The following is a 16977-nucleotide window of genomic DNA, read 5'->3' on the forward strand; positions in this document are numbered from 1 at the left end:
TTCAGGCCTGGGGAAAGGCAAAGAGAAGAGGCAGCAGAATGCCCGGTCTGTGGCTGCTCTCTCTCAAGGCTGCTGCTGCCTACGTCACAGCTCTCATTAAGCATCCACTTGACGCCAGGGAGGTGAAATAACCCAGACCTGGCACCAGAAGGAACAAGTGTGGCACCCACTGCTCCTTTTAAGGACCGGCTGGAGAAGCGTCAGGCCCCAGGGCAGGAGGCGAGACAAACACATCAGCACCTTTAAGGCAGGAGGAGGAGGAGGCGCTCATGAAGACCTCCATCTTAACAAGCTCTCCAGGGCAAACTGTCAAAGATAATGGACAGTGTAGGTTTTTTCCTTTTTCCTACAAACTCTGGAGACATAGTGTTTTCTCTCCTCTGCGCAGGGCAGCTGGCTCCACTGAAGTAAAGGGGCCAAAAGTCACGTTGATAACCAGCTAGCGAAACAAAGATTCCCCGCACTATGGAATCAGAGCGAAAGGTTGGGTCCCTGGTTCCCCAACTTTAGCATGCATTGCAGTTGCCCAGAAAGATGGGTTTTATTTTTATTTTCCAAGACAGGGGTTCTCTGTGTAACAGCTCTCTGGCTGGAACTTGCTCTGTAGACCAGGCTGGCCTCGAACTCACAGAGATCCACCTGCCTTTGCCTCCCAAGTGCTGGGATTAAAGGAGAGTGCTACCACAGCTGGGCTGGTGGTTGTTTGTTTTGTTTTGTTTTTTCGAGACAAGGTTTCTCTGTGTAGCTCTGGCCATCCTGGAACTCATTCTGTAGACCAGGCTGACTTCGCACTCAAAGATCTGCCTGGTTCTGTCTTCTGAGTGTGGGCATTAAAGGCGCACACAACCACCGCCAGGCTGAAAAGCTGGTTTTAAACAGAAGGCCTGCCTCTACTTCCTGAGACAGCTCAGTTGGTCTGGGATGTGGCCCAGTTTTACAGTCCTGCCAGTTTCCCAGGTGATGCTGACGCTGTGGGTCTGGGAGTTAGTGTCATGTTTACTGGCCTTCCCTTCACATTGCTTTCCATGCATCATTTCCCCACAAAGGGATGGATATTTCCTTGAAAATATATTACTTCATGTGTATACACAGTCCTTTAATTCCCAAGGTCTTAAAGCCCTTTCACACCCAATACCTCCATTTGCTTTCATGACATGTCATTTGGTTGGCAGAACAGGAGGCTGAGGCCTTTACCAGTGCTACTGTTCCTTCCTGTTCAGGGGTCTCTTCTGAGGACACGCTGCTGCCTCCACACCCAGGGCCTGGTTATGAGTTGACTACAGCTCAGAGATGGGCTCCTGTAACTCTTTAAAATATATAACTGATTTTGTAGGTGTATGGTTGTTTTGGGGTTTTTTGGGGAGGTTGTTTGTTTTGTTTGTTTGTTTTTTTCGAGACAGGGTTTCTCTGTGTAGCCCTGGCTGTCCTGGACTTGCTTTGTAGACCAGGCTGGCCTCGAACTCACAGCGATCCACCTGCCTCTGCCTCCCGAGTGCTGGGGATTAAAGGTGTGCGCCACCACTGCCCAGCAGGTGTATGGTTGTTTTGCTTGTGTGTATGTCTGTTCACCACCTTCGTGACCCATGCCTGTGGAAGCCATAAGAGGGTGTACATCCCCTGTTATTAGTGGCTATGTGGGAGCTGGGTATTGAACCTGAGTCCTCTGGAAGAGCAACAAGTGCTCTTAACTGCTGAATCAGCCCTGCAGCCCTGCTTGGGTAACTCGACACTGCAGGCTTCTAAGGGGACTGGTGGCCTCTGGGACAAGTAGGAAAAGATGGTGGCGCACAGCTTTAATCCCAGCACGCGAGAGGCAGAGGCAGTGGAATTGATGTGAGTTCGAGGCCAGCCTGGTCTACAAAGTGAGTCCAGGAAGGCCAAGTCTACCTTTTCGAGACCCTGTCTCGAAAAACTGAAAAAGAAAAACTTAAAAAAAAAAAAAAAGATCTTATCCAGTGACTATGAGCACTTAGGGGGCAGAAAGAATATTTTAAAAACAAACAATTTCTGATCAACACCATTGCTTTTTATTTTTTGAAAAGTTTGAGAGTTTTGAAGTTCACTTGGTTGAATAAGTTCTAAATTAATGGCAATAGTTTAAGGGAACTATTCCTGAGGATGGTAAATGGAACCTTCCTACTAGTATAAGAAATGATGGCTGAAATGAGGAAAACGGGGCTGTTTAGGTGATAGAACGGGAGGGCCACCGGCAAGGAGTGTCCCTAGCTTGTGGCTTCCAGAACCGAATTGGATCACAAAGACTGGCTCAGTAAACGTGCTTATGACTGACCAGGTGACTCGGGTGTGAGAGGGACCACTGGGGGCTGGGCTTTCTGTGACTGTAGGCATCCTAATAGAGTCTGAGTGTGTGGCAAAGACAGGCTTTGTTTGTTTATGTTTTTGATGAGCTATTGGAGGGAACAAAAATCGTTAACAGAGGCTCTCTGCAGCAGCAAACCACAGGCTACATTTGTGAGGGAAACAGATGTGACCAAAAAACTGTCAACAGTGCAGTTATTTTTGTAGCTCTACATTAGGGCTGGGACAGGGAGGACAATGGATGGGTCAAATAGCCTATGCTGCCTGCATCCACATGGCTGAAGACAGCCATAGACTTCTGGTTCCCGCATAAAACTGGGGGACCAAACCCAGGCCTGGTAACATGGAAGGGAGAAACTGTTCAGCCAGGCCAGGGTGGCTATAGTTTGAATGGGGTTATGGGCTGTGTTCCATGAAGGTTCTGGGTAGACCATGACAGGGACACTACGATGACATGCCAATTACATCCAGGATGGTGACCACCCAGGTGATCAATTGCCTCTGGGGACCCAGTGCTTCGTGCCAGGCACTGAGTTGGCGTTGGTCATGAGAACTGAGCAAAGCTGCTGCTCTCCCTTCCTCCCCAGAGGGAGGCCATTTAACAGTCCAGATGTGGCCCTGTTGTTACTGAACTACAATTCCAGAAATACCTCCATTTTCTGCAGACAGGAAAGGGAGGGCAGTCATTACGCTTTTAAGTAGCTGCGGTGGCCCTAAAGCCACCAACCTTGCAGTGCTCCTTAGAGCAGCCTGTAGGAACAAGTAGATGTTCTGCCTTCAGCATTTCCAAACAGGATATAAATACTCGACTACAGAACATGCCAGCTTAGAATTCCCCAGTGAAAACTGAAAAACAAGGTAGACAGAAAAGCTCCCCAAACTGTGGTACCACACCATGTAGAAATATACAGCTGTCAGTGGGGGAATAATTCTGCTTAAATCCTCAGAGGACCAGGTCTTTTTGTACCTGAGCATCCATGGAGGAAGGATAGAGATACAGGCAAACCCAAACGGCTCCCTGACCCTGTGCCTTCAAAACTTCATCCTTTTTCCCCTTGAATTCAGGCTGCCAGGCAATGAATAATGGTAACTTTCAATATAAGCAAACACCTAGGGACTGTCCCAGTGCAAAGCAGTCAGAGGGAAGGCTACCTCACTTTGCAGAGCTTCCAGGCTTAAAAACACCGACAGTTTTGCTCCTTCCCAACATTTGCAAAGAAAGCTGTTCCAACGCCTGTTCCCATCCCATCCGGCCCTGTTCTAATCAGCCAGCAGGCGCTCCCTGTACCTACTGCTGCCTTTGGCCAATGTGGTAAGCTGTGTGCAGCTGTAGAAGCCATCTGCAGAAAGGAGGGGCTGAGTCAAAAAGCCACCAAACTCAGTCTCCAGCTCCGCCTTACCAGGCCCTCACACAGAAAACCATTGTGTAAGCTGAAGAGGAGAATAAAGGAAGGGCGGGCCTTTTCCTGGCCTCCCTGCAGACCACAAGGTGAAATGAAGGCAGAGTGACTACCCGCTAACTGCTCGGGAGAAGTGCAGGCCACAGGGGGCTCCACCAACACTGGCTTCTCACTCCAGATTTGTACTGGGCACCATTGTCTAGTAATGAGCTGAGCTCAATTTCGTACCATGTATTTTTGCAGCATAACTAATCCCTTATATTTATGCTTTTCACCCACGTGTCTTTTTTTGTTTGCTTTAAGGGCAGGAAAAAAAAACCCCCCACAACCCATTACCTTTGAAGCAGCCCACAGCCCTCAGCAGCTTGGCTCCAGGGGAACCGGGCTCCATCAGGTAATACAGATGCCCGGGCGTGTCTTTCCCAGTATGCCACTTCCCAAGTTAGCAAAAGGCCAACAGTTTAAGGTGAGAACGTGGTGCCAGCAGGCAACTGCATCTTCACCTCAGACAGCTAAATGTTTTGTGATTAAAGCTTAATACTCACACACACTAACCCTTTAGCTGCCCCACCGAGCAGAACGTTTTTCCGCCCTCCAGCTTTCTTAGGTTGGCAAAAGCTGGCATCATTTTGTGACCCCACGACGGCTTCCTGACTAAGATGGATCCTGCCACCCGTCCCTAATCTGTTCAGCGGCAGGCAGCGAGGACAGCAAGGCAATTGCTTTCTCCTTCAAACCCTATTCATCACCGTCATCCACCGCATCTGCGGCCTCCTCTATTCCTTCTCCATGAACTCAGTAAAAGAAATGATGCTTACACAGGCTTAGGCAGAGTTCTTAGAATGTATTTGTTTTTTTGTTCACCTGAAAAATAAAACTTTTAAAAAATATACAGGACTTTTAAAGTACAGGTATATCTTGAATGGCTGAATTATAAATAATGTCTCTGGTCGTGTTCACGGCTAGGGCTGGAGAAAATGTCCCGATTCCAGTGAAGGCTTTAGAGAGTCAGGAGGCCAGCTGGACCATGAGTGGGCTTGCTGGACTCTTTGATTCATCCCAAAGTGGATTTAAACAGTCCATGAAGCAGGGTCAGGTGGGGAAGTAACGGACTCGCAGACACCCTCCTACGAGTCCAGGGGATTCTTGGAGTAAGAGATCAATTTACAAATTATTAAAATATAGGACTAAAAAGTCACACCATAAATATAAATTACAGGCTATTATTGAAGTTATAAAGTGGCATTTTATGTTTCTTCCCCCAAGTCTCTCATCAAAAATGTAAAAAGTCCCCCGTGGGCCTCCTAATCACTGAAGCCCTCATCAGCTGTGAAGAAGTCTCGAAGCCCAGACACCTTGAGGTGTTAGCAGCCTGCAGGAAGGCTGCCAGCGTAGTTGCTATTTTCTTGCCCAGGACAGGACATGGCTTAAATCAAGACTGTTGTCCTGTAAACCTGAATCAGAACTAACTACCGGGTAGGCCAGAAAACTGGATAGACAGTTTCAGGACTAAGGTGGGCAAAGTTCCTGTTTTGTTTCTTTTTTAAGTAGCTCATTTCCCAAAAAGGAAATACTAAAGGGTTTGATCTCTGTCACTACCCACACTCAATTGCCTAAAAGCAAGTGGCAGGAGGAAATGGAATCCAAATTGAAGGAGTGTAATTCTTGCTGCCCCGGCAGCTGTGCATGTGTGCGTGTGCGTCCATCCCTTGACATTTGTCACCACCTCTAGAAAAAATTTGGCTGCATTTAAGTGGGAACTCACCAAGAATGAAGACAAGCCACCAACGAGGACAGGTTCAGCCTTTCCATGGCTGGCCTCTTCACTGCCTAAGCACACTCTTGAGTTTGAATGCTCCCCTCTGCTCTTTCTGACCCTATAACATAACTCAGAGCCACATCATCGCAGCTCTGGCTTTGCGACTGATTTTTGTCCTAACAGCAAGCCGCTGTATTGTTTCAGGCTCAGAAAAATAAGAAATGCAAAAGTGAGTAAGATAAGACGTAGAAGGGCAAGAAATTAAATAAGACAAGATCTGGAACCAAATAAGATGATTGAGGAGACAGAAAAGGAACGAGAGAAAACACTTGCCAATCACTGTACTTAAAAAGGCTTGCTCTTCCTAACGGAATTCTGCCAGGGGAAGGGACTGATCTAAACACAGCAGCCTTACTCTTCCTCTCCACCGCCCTGGCATGTATCCAGACACTCAGGGCTACAACAGGAAGCCATGGTGGTGGGAGCACTAGAGTGAGAACCGGAGGGGAGGGGGGGATCAGTGTGTTCCCCATCCTCCCTAAACGGATTCTACTGCAAAGGGTTTTCCACTGTCGTGTTTGCAGTCCAAGAACGTCAGAAACTTATCTCTCTGGAACAGGAAGGGAACAGGTGAGAGACTGGGTGATGGAAAAGGGGGGAGGGGGAAAGCCATGTTTGTGTCCTTCTGGCTAAGTCTAGTTTGAAGCCCAGCAAATAGCCCTTGCTGGACCCCACATTCAGTAGCTACCCAGGGTGTGGGGAAATACATAGAGTTTTATGTGATTATAGCTTTTAGTGCATATGTCAACAGCTATATACAGGGATTTATAAATTAAACGCATGTCTGGCCACTGCAACTAGGTTGACGTACCTGAGCTCCGCTACTTTTGGTGCTCTCTTCTTTTGGAGAGCCTCGGCTTATTGAAAAATTGAAAATAAAAAAAAAGGAGCCCCTACACAACTCCCTACCTTCCCCTGAGTCTTGGGGAGGGGGCGCCCAAGTCACCCCCCTGCGTTTAGGATACATCAGAGTAGCGGCGCACAAGGGCTGGGTGCTAGGCTCTGCCCACCCTCCCCCCAACTCCCCTTATGGCTCAGGGCCCTGGCGCAGCACGGTGTTGGGAAGATCAAACCCCGAGTCCCCGGCGAATCGTGGTCCCTTGGCTGAAGATCCGGTTGTGCGTTACCCGCTCCCGGGACGAGCTGGCGTTCGCTGAGGTGTGTGGGGGCGTTCGCTCGCGTAAGGGTCACTCCGGCGGGCCCCGGAGCCGGTCCTGCTGCAAAGTCCTGCCTGGGGGCTTGGGGGACGATGATTCCCGACCGCCCCCCAACGCGGAGAGCTTCAACGACTCCGGGGCGCTGCGCCCGCTTCCTCTTCGTCCTCGTCCGGCCCCCGCGGCCGCTCGAGCGGCCCGGCCAGGGGGCTGTCTGCAGCGGGCTCCGGGGACGCCGGCCTCGCCGCCTGCAGCGGGGGCGCGTCGCGCGGCGCCTCGCGGCGGGACGACCCGGTGGTGTTGGGCCCTGCCGCCGCCCCCGAAGTCCCAGACGGGCCGGTGGCGTTGGAGCCGCTGGGGGGCGGGCCGGCGGCTCCCCCCGAGGTCCCGGCGCCCACCGGCTGCCAGATGAGGCTGTAGTAGACGGCCAGTACGATGGCGGCCAGCGACACGGAGAGCACGTAGGCGAACACCGTGGCTAGCCGGACCCACTTCTTGTTGGTCTTGGCCGCCATCTTCGCCTTCTTGTCCCCGGTGTAGGTGGCCGGCTTGCCCCGCTCGGCCGGGGCCGCGTCGCGCTCCTTCATGGGGGGGCCCCGGCCTTTGCCCCGGTGCTCCACGGCCCCGGCTGGAGGGGGCCTGGCGGCCTGCGAGGACTGGACAGGGGGCGTCCCGGCGCCCTGGCTTCCCGGCGGCCCCGCGCTCCGCCGCTGCTCCTCACGCCGCCCGCCCGCAGCCCGCCACCGCGTCGCTGCTGCCGCCGCCGCCGCCGGGGCCTGGGCCCGTCACCGCCGCCAGCGCCGCCGCCGCCGCCGGCCCGCCAGCTGCTTCCCGGCCGCCGCCACAGCCACAGCCGCCCGACTCCGCGTCCCCATCCGCTGCTGCCGCCGCCGCCTGCCCGGCCGCCGGCCGCCTGGTCTCCAGTGGCCGCGCGGACCGCGCGCTCCGGCTCCAGCCCGGCTCCCCCGCGGGGCGCGCCGGTGCAGGGGGCGGGGCCGCGCGCTGCCCGGGGGCTGCCTCTTAAAAGGGCGATGTAGGGGCCCCCGGAAGTGGAGCATTGGGAGGCGGCAGTCTCGGGGCGTCGCGGGCCCCCGTGGGGGGACGCCCAGTTAAGAGAGAGTTAAGGGAGGCTGGGCCTTAAAGGGGCGACGGGCTCTTCTTTAAAGGGGGAAAACGATGCTTTTGGAGAGGAAGTGCTGGGAGGTGGCGGGGAGGGGCAGGCTGGGCGGAGAGCTGTCAACTCAGACGTCTCCCCACAGCGTCCCAGTCCAGGAGATGGTAGGTGGGGGAGCCAATCTCGCTTCTGTTCCCCAGGCCTTCGAAGTGGGGCTAACACTAAGCTCGTGCTCTCGCGGAGGGAGGGAGGTGGTGTCCCAGACCCCTTCCCCCCACCCCCACACCAAGAGCATGGTTTGGGTCTGGAAACTTGACGCCTCGCACACCGGAACCTCTGTCTTTCGAGCTGCTTCTGTTGGGCTGGGCTGTGAGACTTCTCGAGTCTTGCCTGATCGGGTCCTCTTAGGACCCTCCAATCAGGCTGCCGTAGGTCTCAGAGACAGAACCAGAGGTTGAGTTTGTTCCGTAGATTCGCCTGCCACCTTAATCTCAAATCTCACAATGGGCTGGCCTTGAATTGTACTCAAGGCTTTGCCCTGAACTGGTGGAGGGCATCTCCCAGCGTTTTTATTCTTTGATTCTCTTCAGCCTTGGCATCTAGAGAATTGTTTTTTTTTCTCGTTGAGGTTTGTTCTCCCAGGCTACAAACTTGGTGTTTGCTCTTTGAGCCCTTTGGGTACCAGTAACCCCTGTGCATGTAGACGCTCAGAAACCACGTTTCCTGTGTCTACACCTTCCTCTCCTTTGCTTCTTTCTCCCCTATTTCTTTTTTGTTGGTTTGATTTGGGTTTTTTTGAGACAGGATTTCTCTGTGTAGCCCTGGCTGCCCTGGAACTCGCTCTGTAGACCAGGCTGGTCTCAAACTCATAGAGATCTGTCTGCCTTTGCCTCCCAAGTGCTGGGATTAAAGGCGTGCGCCACCACCGCGCCCCAGCCCTATTTTCCTCTTTGTAATTCACCATGATTTCTGGGTCTCTCCTGCTTGAATCTTACTGTGTTCCCCAAACTACCTTTGTGAACAGCCTGCGTGTCCGATTGGGTGAGAAAACTGCCTGTATGGCGCTGTTTGGGAGAGAGGACTGCAGTCCTGATGAAGTTGGCGGTGGAGGTGCCTTCTCTGTGGCCTCTGCAAGGGCCTGGTTGGCTTCTGACCCTGTGGGCTGGATTCCCTCTGCCCCTTCCACTTCGTCTCCTTTTCCAGAAGCCTTTTGTCTTTCCTTACTCCAGCCTTTTCCCAATCCTCCCATCCCTAGGCACAGAAGCAGCTACCAGAACACAGTGTGCCAGTGGGGGCTGCTGGTACCGCAAGTGTTTAGTCTAGTCGTGGTGGAGGCTCAGGTGGGGCTGTGCCATTAGCAATGGCCAAAACCCTCTATTTCAAGGGAAAACTTGCCTTTTCACTTTCTGAGAAATTACAAGGACATTGGGAGTTTGGAGTGTTTGTTGGCTTCTGTGGATTGCCTGTGTGTGTGTGTGTGTGTGTGTGTGTGTGTGTGTGTGTGTGTGTGTGTGCGCGCGCGCGCGCGCATTGTGCTTTTAGACATCACATATGACCCATATGGAGCCTGTTTGATCCCCTTTCTAGAACGCCCTCCACGGTGCTTCTTCATATTTCCATTGCAAATTACACTTCCTTTTTATTTGCTTGCTTCCCAGCAGAGTAGGAAAACAACATGTCACTCTTTTCTTATTCTAAACAATGATGCACTTGAAGCCCTTATTCAACTCCTCTGCCTATTCTTCCCCAAATGAAACAGTGCCAGATTCTTTAACCTGTCGTCAATAAGCACTATTTATTATCTGGATTTACATAGTGTCTTTTACCCCTGGAACTCAAAATGCTTTCAGATATAATTGAGCCTGATCTCCCTGGTGCCTGAGCCATTAAGAAACCATTAGTGTATTTCTGTTGCCGGCAACTAAATGGCCCCCTAGTGGCCTGAAAGTGAATATGCTTTTCTAAGTGCCTCTCCCCCACCAAGCGTCCAGGAACTCAAGAGTCCAGGAAGTTTGAGGACAGAATGGACCCAAAAGGCTATCTTTGGTGAAAATCCTCAGCCGCCTTAGAGCCTCTTGTACAACATCCCCGTGGAGCGCTCTGCAGCACCAGCTAAGTGGCCGTCCCTGCTGGCAAGCCTCCTTGTCTGCTCCCTGAAGAAGCCCTTTCGGCTCCTGGAAAAGTTGGAAGCAATCAAAGCAGCCGCGTGCACTGTGCTCTTGGTATGTGCCAGGCACTCAGTCATAATTATTTGCAATGTATCAGGTAGTTGCTATCTCCGTTTTGTAGAAGAAACTGCTTCAAAGGGGTTAAGGCACTTACCCTGGGGTCACCTAACAAGAATTCAGTAAAAACCCAAGTCTTACTGATGCTAGGTCTTAGGCTCTTGATTCTGACTTTGCTCTACTTAGCAGCACAGCCAAACCTAGTGGGTTTTGTGTGGGCACCAGCCATGGGGAACCCCACATGTGGGGCATGGGATGCAGATATCCCTCCAGATGCCAGGAATATTGACTCTGGATGGCTCCCTGCTGCTACTGTCCCTGAGAATTGTCCCCAGGCAGCAAAGGAAGTTGCCTCTTTCTCCCCATCTACAAGACCAGTAAGCTGGCTGAAATGGCAACAAAGCCCAGGCAGAGATATGCAGGTCCTTCCTGGAAAGAGGGAAGGCTGCATGCATCTTGCACCCTGAAGCAGTCCTAGAAGTGGATAACATGTACTTGCTGGAGCCAGGGACAGATGTGTAGTACAGGTTAGCGGGGTGTAGGAGGGGCTGAACTTGATAATGCGTTAGAGGGTCTGTTTTAAGTGGCCACATTGTCCTGGAAAGCAGGATTTAAGACCTTGGGGGAATTGGAGACATGCCAAAGTAAAATGGAATGCTAGAGGTGCCATGGAAAAGGAGTCCAAAAAACCTGAGAGTTGGGGTGCTACCGTGGATATACTATGCGTGGCTAGGAGCTTATTGAAGTCTGGCGAGAAGACTCAGACACTACGTAAGTATAGAAGCAACAAGGCCTGTCTGGTGGGAAGGATAGCACTGAGCCTCTCAGTGTGAACTGTCCTCTGGGGCTGTTGATATGGCGAAGACGGTGAGCAGGCCGATACTGTAGAACCCCCTGGAGCACGCTAGCTGGGCGGCTCACGTGGGACATCACGGCTCAGTTGTGCCTGGGGTTCTCCAGCATTTTCCAGCATTTTAGTTCCAGGTTTCCAGAGCTAGCCTTGGTAGCACATGCATGTAGTCCCAGCTACTTGAGAGGCTGAGGTAGGGAAACCACTTCAGGCCAGGAATTCAAGATGAGTCTTGGAAACATGAGACAGACATTAAAAAAAAATGAGATTAGCAAAAACCTTTTGTTTGTGTGGGTTATAATTATTGATAAATTACCACATTAGAAATAAGGCAAGGATTTATAAAGTATTAATTTGTACAAAGGCTATATTTTTTATGAAACTAAGTATATTTCTTTTAAAAATGGTTTTTTTATCTTTTTATTTTATTTATTTTAAGATTTTTTTGAGGCAGGGTCTCTCTGTGTAGCCTTGGATGTCCTGGACTCACTTTGTCTACCAGGCTGGCTTCAAACTCACAGAGATTCACCTGCCTCTGCCTCTTGAGTGCTGGGATTAAAGGCGTGCACCACTACACCCAGCTAAAAGCATTAAAAAAAAAAGTAGCTTCGTTTTATTTATTTAAGACTTACTAAGCTGCCATGGCTCTTCTTGAAATCACAATTTTGCTGCCTCAGGCTTCTGGTGTTCCTGGAACTAGCTGTGTAGACCAGGCTGGCCTCGAACTCACAGAGATCTTACTCCCTCTGCCTCTTTCAGAGTTGTGACTTAAGACACGTGCTACTGTGCCTGGCCAGCTTCACATTTTTACAACTCTCTTTCTCTCTCTGGTTTTGGTTTTAGTTTTTTGGTTTTTATTTTGTTGTTGTTGTTGTTGTTTTGTTTTGTTTGGGGGGGGTTGAGACAGAGTTTTTTTGTTACACAAATCCCTAGCTGTCCTGGAACTTGCTGTGTAGACCAGGCTAGCCTCAAACTCACGGAGATCTTACTGCCTCTGCCTCCTCAGTGCTGGGACTAAAGGCGTGCGCTGCCACGCCCAGCTTTTACAACTCCCTTGAATGTTGCTTTATGGAAGACAGCTGGAGCCTTACTTTTACTTTTGCTGGCACTGTGTTCCTTCGGTCAAAATATATAAAGAAAATCTGGCATCATGTAGATATGTGGTTGGAAAACAGAAGAGTATTTTAGTAGTCTCTTAGATCATTGTCGCTGTTTTCTGCACTACACCAAGTCTCAACAAGTACTGAGTGGAAGTTGCAATGCAGACTATAAAGCATTATTACCAGCGTTGTGCTGGTGGCAGCAGTGCACACCTTTAATCTCAGCGCCGAGGAGGCAGAGGCAGGTGGCTCTACAGAGTGAGTTCCAGGACAGCCAGGGCTACACAGAGAAACCCTGTCTTAAAAAAACAAACCAAACAAACAAAAAAGTCACACCTATTATTACTCTAGCAATGGAATTTTATACTAACTTGATTAAAGTCATGGTTTACCTTGCCTTTGGGAAGGCACTTTTACCTATGTACGATTTTGTAATATCTTGCTTTGGTTATTAGGAAAATACTGATTTACTGACGTATGCATCTTTCCGAACATTGATACATTTAATTATGCAATATAGTAGTCACATTTGGCAATACCAGAAACAGCCCAAGCCCTTGGCAATGAGTCATGGTCATAATATAGTTTGCATATAGATTACTCCAGATTCTATTTTTACCTGAAAGGTCAGATTCTTATCATTGGTAATGGATGTCAGTTTTTCCTCAAAGTGACAGGGACACTTGATTCACATTTGAGAAAACATCTGCCAAGTAGTCAAGTCACAATGACAAGGGTTTCATGTCAATCATTCTTCAAAAATAACGCTCCGGAGTAAAGGTGGCTAGCTCAGTTCATAACCCAGTCAGGCAAGTGATTTTCCCAGAACAATTATAGCCCTGTGTGCAGTAGAGTGTTTTACATTCAGACACCCAGAGATGTACATGTCATGACTTAGTATAGTTTAACAACGGTTGTTGATTTACGAAGGATGTTCCTAAGGAGGGGGAGGGGAGCCCCCAGGCTGGGGGTGGAGGGGGATCTTTGCCAGCTATTTTTCTGACAGGGGATTAATATCCAGAATATATTTTTTAAAATTCAGAGGCTGGAGAGACGGCTCAATGGCTAAGAGCGCTGACTGCTTTCCCAGAGGATGCAGTTTCAGTTCCCAGTGCCCATACAGCCCCCTGTCTGGACCCCCAGTCCCAGGGATCCGAGAGCACCAGGCACACATGTGGTACAGAGACACACATGTAGGCAAAACAGTATGCAGAGTAAATAAGATTTTAAAAAAGAATTTAAAAGATTAAACACCAAGATAACAAAATAATCCAACCAATAAATGGGTAAACGGTCACAGAATGAGCATAGAATTCTCAAAAGAAAAAAAAAGTACAAGGGAGGTGGGCGCTGGAGAGATGGCTCAGTGGTTAAGAACACTTGCTGCTCTTGAAGAGGGCCTGGGTTTGGTCCCCAGCATCCACATAGAGTTACAGTTGTAACTCTAACACCATCTAGGCTCTGTGGATATCAGACATAGTACACATATACACACTCAGACAAACAGACACATAAAATAAAAATAAATCTTTAAAGGTTAATGGTTTAAAAATCATTGAAATAAAAAAAAAATACTAAAAGAGGTGTTTATTCTTATCCATCAGGCGAAAGCAACCAAAAAAAAAAATTCCAATTTACCCTAGGTAGGATAACTGTCATCCAGAAAAAACAGGAATAACAAGCTGGGTGCGGCAGCGCATGCCTGCAATCCCAGCACTCAGGAGGCAGAGGCAGATGCCTCAGAGGCAGAGACAGTTCAAGGCCAACCTGGTCTACGTAGTCGGTTCCAGGACAGCCAGGGTTACACAGTGAAACCCTGTCTCAAAAAACCAAAAAGAAGAAGATGAAGCAAGAAAATAAATTGATTATGTCTTTTTTTTTCCTGAAACTGGACCCAACTTGAGATCATAGTGTTAATTAAAATAATCCAAATTCAAAGACAAATGTCACACTTTCTTTCACAGGAGGAGCTGTGTTAGGGTTCTCTAAAGAAACAGAACTGGCAGAATGGGTTGTCTTCCAGGAGGCAGTCCAGAGAGTACAGCAATGGCTGCCTCACATTGGAGAGGCTGAGAATCTAGTGGTCATTCAGTCACCAAGGCTAGACTCCCTGCAGTCCTGATCTGGCTCTGAAGGGCTGAAGGAGTTCCGGAGAGCTGCTGGTGTTGCCTATGTTGAAATCCTGAAAATGTTGGTTCGAAACTTGGTGGAGGAACGCAGCAGTGGCAGGCCAGATAGATGGATTTGCCAGCAAGAGCAAAGGAAAGCAGGCAAAAAGCAAAGCTTTCTTTCTCCATGTTCTTTCGTGTGGGCTGCCCTTGGAAGATGTAGCCCAGATTTAGGGTGGGCCTTGCTGCTCCAAGTGATCTGATTTAGAAAATCCCTCACCAGAGGGCCCAGCAGCTTGGTTTTAGGTAATTCCAGATGTAGTCAAGTTGACAACCAAAATTATGCAGCTCAGGAATCTACATTTCAAAAAAAGACATGAAAGTTGAAGAGGAGGAAGGGGACAGAGTGGGAGCAAGAGAGGATAGTGGTAGCTTAATGTGATCAAAGTATTTTATCTACGCGTATGAAAATGTTGTCTTAAAACCCATTTTTTTTTCATACTGTCAAGATATGCTAATAGGGCTATTGAGATGGCTCAGCAGTAAAGATGTCTGCTGCGTGGTGGCCTGAGACAGATCCCTGGAAGGAGAGGGGAGAACCCACTCCCACAAGTTGTCCTCTGACCTCCATAAACACACCATTGCGCGCGCGCGCGCGCGCGCGCACACACACACACACACACACACACACACACACACGCATGAGCACACACGCACATGCACAAGATACTTTTAAAAATTACTAAATAAAACAGAAATAGAGGATGAAAGGCCAAGAAACTGATAGTAACTGCTCCAATGAAAAGCTACACTTGTGGTCCAATTTCTAGATCTGATTCCGTTTTTTACATCTAGAACGTGACTGTGGTAGTTTGGATGAGAATGGCCCCCACAGGCTCGCTCATCTATTTGAAGGCTTGGTGTACTGGGTTGAATAAGCATGGCCCCTACAGGTGTTGGATCGCTTGGCCCATTGGGAGTGGCACTATCAGGAGGTGTGACCTTGTTGGAGTAGGTGTGGTCTTTTGGGGGAAGTGTGGGGCTGGGCTTTGCAGCCTCCTATGCTCAAGCTATGGCCAGTGACAGTCCCAGTCCCATTCTGCTGCCTGCGGATCGGATCCTGATGTAGAACTCTCAGCTCCTTCTCCAGCAGGGAGAGAAAGAGAGAGAGAGAGAGAGAGAGAGAGAGAGAGAGAGAGAGAGAGAGAGAGAGAGAAGAAGAAGGAGGAGGAGGAGGAGGAGGAGGAGGAGGAGGAGGAGGAGGAGGAGGAGAAGAGAGGAGAGATAGACAGACAGACACTAGACACTGGGCCTGGCTTGGGTATTTGAAACCTCAAATCCCAACCCCAGCATCACACTTCCTCCAAGGCCACACCCACTCCATCAAGGCCACACCTCTTAATCCTTCCAAACTGTTCAGCAACTGAGGAGCAAGCATGCAAACCTGTGGGCCCGTGGAGGCCAATGTCCTTCAAACCTCCACACTTCCTATGGAGGCATTCTGGGTTGTGACCATGTCACTGATAATTTCTATTTCTGTTTCGGCCTGATTTGTTCCCACTTTAGAAGTGTTTTCTCCGAAAGGACTCCCCCATACATTCCCCAGCCCCAAAGTTATCTCTAATTCTGGCCTTTGGGACTCAGAGAGTAAGATCCATCCTTATCTTAAAGGTGGAGTGTCTGGACACCTGGGCTCTCTCCTGGGCTTCCCATACTGGTCAATAAGATGATGCATGCGTCCTACATCCTGGCTGAACTCTTCTAAATACCTTCCCATTTATGCATTTCCTGCAATAAAACAACTTAGGTAATGCAGAAAGTGAAGATGGAGCAGAGTCTTCTGTGGCCCTAGGGCACTGGCTGCTCCTGGCGCCGAGGAGTGAAGATCTGTACAAGTGCCAGCTTCCTAACTGCCTTGTCCTGCCCTCATTCTAGATCCTGATTCCAAGGGTCTGGGTGCAGCAGAGAACACATAGCCTTGTCAAAGGCTCCTGATGGAATTTCAAAACGGAGACTCGCTAGGCTCAGAGTCAGCTTCAATCCGGCAACTCAAGAGTGTCCGCTTTTATTGGCAGCTCTGTCTTTGACTCAGATGGAGCTGGCTGTCAGCAAAATCCCTGTTTTATTCACACATGCTTCTGCTAAGCCGACACTTCCCCACCCTGTCCCTGTACAGCCGGTGTCTTGGAGCCAAGCCTGGATCTCTCTCAGTGAAGGCCTTTCATCATACCTTGTGGGTTTGCGCTGTTGCTCCGGCAGAGTTGGTTGCCTCTGGTCCCGACTCCTCCAAAATCTTCCCGTAATCAGTAGCTTCCTGCTAGTCACAAAATCAAGAAGTTGTGGTTTTGCTTGAGTCCTAATGAAAATAAAAAATAAAGGGTGGGGGATGGACCAAATTAGGAATAAAGACACAAGCAATCAATCATATCTGGGACATTTCATACGTGTGACGTACTGTGCGCACTCAGAGACAGGCATCAGTTAATTTATTTTCGTTGTGCATATGAAAACTGGTCCTTTTTTTTACAGATGTATAAACAGAGGCAGAAAAGCTAAGCACATGCTGAATCAAGTGTCATGTCTTCTCTGTCACCTGTGGAGACACAGGTGGCAAGGCTGGCCCTCCTGATTGGAAGGAGATTGTTAGCACTGGAGGGATCTGGGCCTGACCAAGTTGATTAGATCACTGAGCTCAGTCATCTTGCTAGGAGTTCACGGCAAACTTTGGGGACTTGGGCCCTCTGCCTCGGCTTCTTGAGCACAGCCCCCATTAAATTCCACCCAAAACGGCACTTCAAAAGGAAACTTACAGCCAGGAGTGGTGGCGCACGTCTTTGAGTCCAGCACTGGAAAGCCAGAGGCAGGTAGACCTCTGTGAGTTCAAGGCC

The 16977-nt window shown here is 49.6% G+C and overlaps 1 protein-coding gene across 1 annotated transcript; it reads right to left on the reverse strand.

Annotated features, from left to right (window-relative positions):
• Nucleotides 1–4566: 4566 nt before the first annotated feature.
• On the reverse strand, nucleotides 4567–7678 carry INAFM2 (InaF motif containing 2). The gene has a single exon (XM_084777898.1). The coding sequence runs from the start codon at nucleotides 7277–7279 to the stop codon at nucleotides 6821–6823; it is 459 nt and encodes a 152-aa protein (XP_084634024.1). The 5' UTR covers nucleotides 7280–7678; the 3' UTR covers nucleotides 4567–6820.
• Nucleotides 7679–16977: the final 9299 nt, after the last annotated feature.

The sequence above is a fragment of the Acomys minous genome (genome assembly GCF_964271855.1).
Source record: "Acomys minous genome assembly, chromosome: 3".
In the NCBI taxonomy this organism is placed as follows: domain Eukaryota; kingdom Metazoa; phylum Chordata; class Mammalia; order Rodentia; family Muridae; genus Acomys; species Acomys minous.